Source organism: Rhinopithecus bieti, unplaced genomic scaffold (genome assembly GCF_001698545.2).
Source record: "Rhinopithecus bieti isolate Rb0 unplaced genomic scaffold, ASM169854v2 scaffold_55123, whole genome shotgun sequence".
Taxonomy (NCBI): Eukaryota; Metazoa; Chordata; class Mammalia; order Primates; family Cercopithecidae; genus Rhinopithecus; species Rhinopithecus bieti.
Window position 1 is genome coordinate 100,000 of NW_016821273.1, and position 2,300 is coordinate 102,299.

General features: G+C 34.2%; 1 protein-coding gene across 1 annotated transcript in view; it reads left to right on the plus strand.

The window, feature by feature from the left end:
* Window positions 1–1,791, plus strand: part of LOC108520815 (deleted in azoospermia protein 4-like) — a gene marked incomplete at its 3' end in the record, with an annotated part of 24,308 nt that extends 22,517 nt beyond the window's left edge. Inside the window, exons 11-12 of the mRNA XM_017860359.1 lie at window positions 931–1,002; window positions 1,741–1,791. Of these exons, the coding sequence (XP_017715848.1) occupies window positions 931–1,002; window positions 1,741–1,791 (123 nt within the window). The remainder of the gene's footprint in view (window positions 1–930; window positions 1,003–1,740) is intronic.
* Between the last annotated feature and the right edge of the window lie 509 nt (window positions 1,792–2,300).

The following is a 2,300-nucleotide window of genomic DNA, read 5'->3' on the forward strand; positions in this document are numbered from 1 at the left end:
TTGCTATATCTATCAATTCCAGGAGTTTCTGGCATCTGATTTCTCTCATCTTGGCTACATTGATATTTAAAGAAGGATTTGACATACTCTATCACTTACTGGTGACAAATAACATTATTTTCATCTTAGTTGATTTTACTTATGTCTTAGTTTAAAATACATTTTCTTTGATGGAAAATAAGTAACAAAATAGTAGTGAAATAGTTCCTCAGTGTCTCATTTGTTGACATTTTCCATGTACTTGAATAATGTAGGATATACCTCTGCTTTTTTTGCCTTCTCTGAACAATGACTAGAAAAAGAGCCCTAGTTGTTGCTAACATTCCGTGTGAGCCATTACTGAATCTAGGTGTATTCATGTATGCTGCTACCTATATGTTTTCAATCATTAAGTATTTATTGAAACATAGAAGACATTATACTGTCTCTTTTCCAGTTTTGAATTATGTACTGCCCTTAGTTTTTCAAAATGAAGTACAGAAAAAGCCATAACATCTGTAGGAGAACTTCATATTATTATCCTATAATATTGTCAAATACAAAACTGTCTAGAAGTATTTTGACAAAGAAAGAGCAAATGTATTAATATAACTTACATTGAAATCTGTCTTAATAGAGCCTTATCACCAGTACAAGAAGTAAGTTCTGGGTGGGCAGAGGTACACACTATGAATAAGGTAAACTTTGCCTGGTGTGATAGTCACTTCTTATGTCATTTGTTCTCCCACCCCTCCCAAAGGGTAGCAATTGACAGGGAATGTTTCTTTCTTCTTAAAGACAGTCATTCCTTTAGAATTCTTCATGGTTGTATATAGAAAAATAGTTATTTTAAAGTTGTTCATATTTTTGTTATATTGGGAATGATATTTCTTTCTAATTAAAAAATATTTTATAGTATTCATTGATTCATTCTGTGAAATTTATTTTCAGGCACATCCTACTTACCGAAATTCACCATGTCAGGTCATCACTGGATATCAGTTGCCTGTATATAATTATCAGGTAACTGAAGAGGGAGCAAAATGTTTTACTTTCACATACTATGTAGTCCTTTAATTTGTCTGTACAGATTGCCTGAGTATTTTGTCGTTTTAAACTAGTAAAATGTACATAATTTTAAGAAAACACTTAGTATTGCTCTAGAATGAAGACTTCTCTATTATTTTGAAGCAATGGAATGAATTTTGACAGGAATATATGAAGCAATATCATTTCTGTAGAACATTTTTCAGAGATTTGGTGCCCGCTTCTGTATTGCGGCATGTTTTTTTTTTTTTTTTTTTTTTTTATCTTTGCCGTCAAAGAGCTGAAACATCCAAAGTGACTTCCATGAATTTTATAGAGTAAAATAAAATTATTTCCCAATTCTTAGACCACAGAATTCCAATTACATTTTTATTTTAGCTTGCTGCTTCGTGATAGTGGTTCTGTGGGTCTCTTTTCATAGATATAACTGTATCTATGATCCATTAGCATATCTATCATACTAAATTCAAGGAACTAGTATCTTTGAGATTTCCACCTCTAGAAAATTTGGGTAAAAGTTGACGTATTATATGGAGAAAGAACAACAAGAATTTCGGGGATTCGAAACCTAAAGTACTTCTTTTTTCTATTGTGTTTCTTTTATTATAATAACAGAGGAGCCAGCATAAGTACCTCAATGTTGTATATATCATCTGTTTTTCCAAATGTATGGGAATATTTGAATAATTTTAGTTTCCTTTCTTTTTTTTTAAGATGCCACCACAGTGGCCTGTTGGGGAGCCCAGGAGTTATGCGGTACCTCTGGTAAAGTGAATGATCCAAACGTATACTCCCTGTTCTTTTCTTGATTTTTTCCATGTCATATATGCCCTACAAATATTTTAAATCATTCTTTAGGTGGGCCAATGAGAAGGTCAGGAGATCGAGACCTTCCTGACTAACACGGTGAAACCCCATCTCTACTAAAAATATGAACACAAATTTAGCTGGGTGTTATGGTGGGCACCTGTAGTACCAGCTACTAGGGAGGCTGAGGCCAGAGAATGGTGTGAACCCAGGAGGCACAGCTTACAGTGAGCCAAGATGGCATGACTGCACTGCAGTCTGGGTGACAGAGTGAGATTCTGTCTCAAAACAACAGCAACAGTAACAAAAATCCTTCGTTATATTACTGTATTATGTTTTTCTGCTTTGTTTTAACCTGATTTTAAACTCCTATGGGAGCAACAGTGCCTTTTTCTCTCTCTGGGTTTTGGGTGCTTCAGCAATGGCTGGTCCACATAATGATCAGCGTTCAGTTACTTGTTGATAGA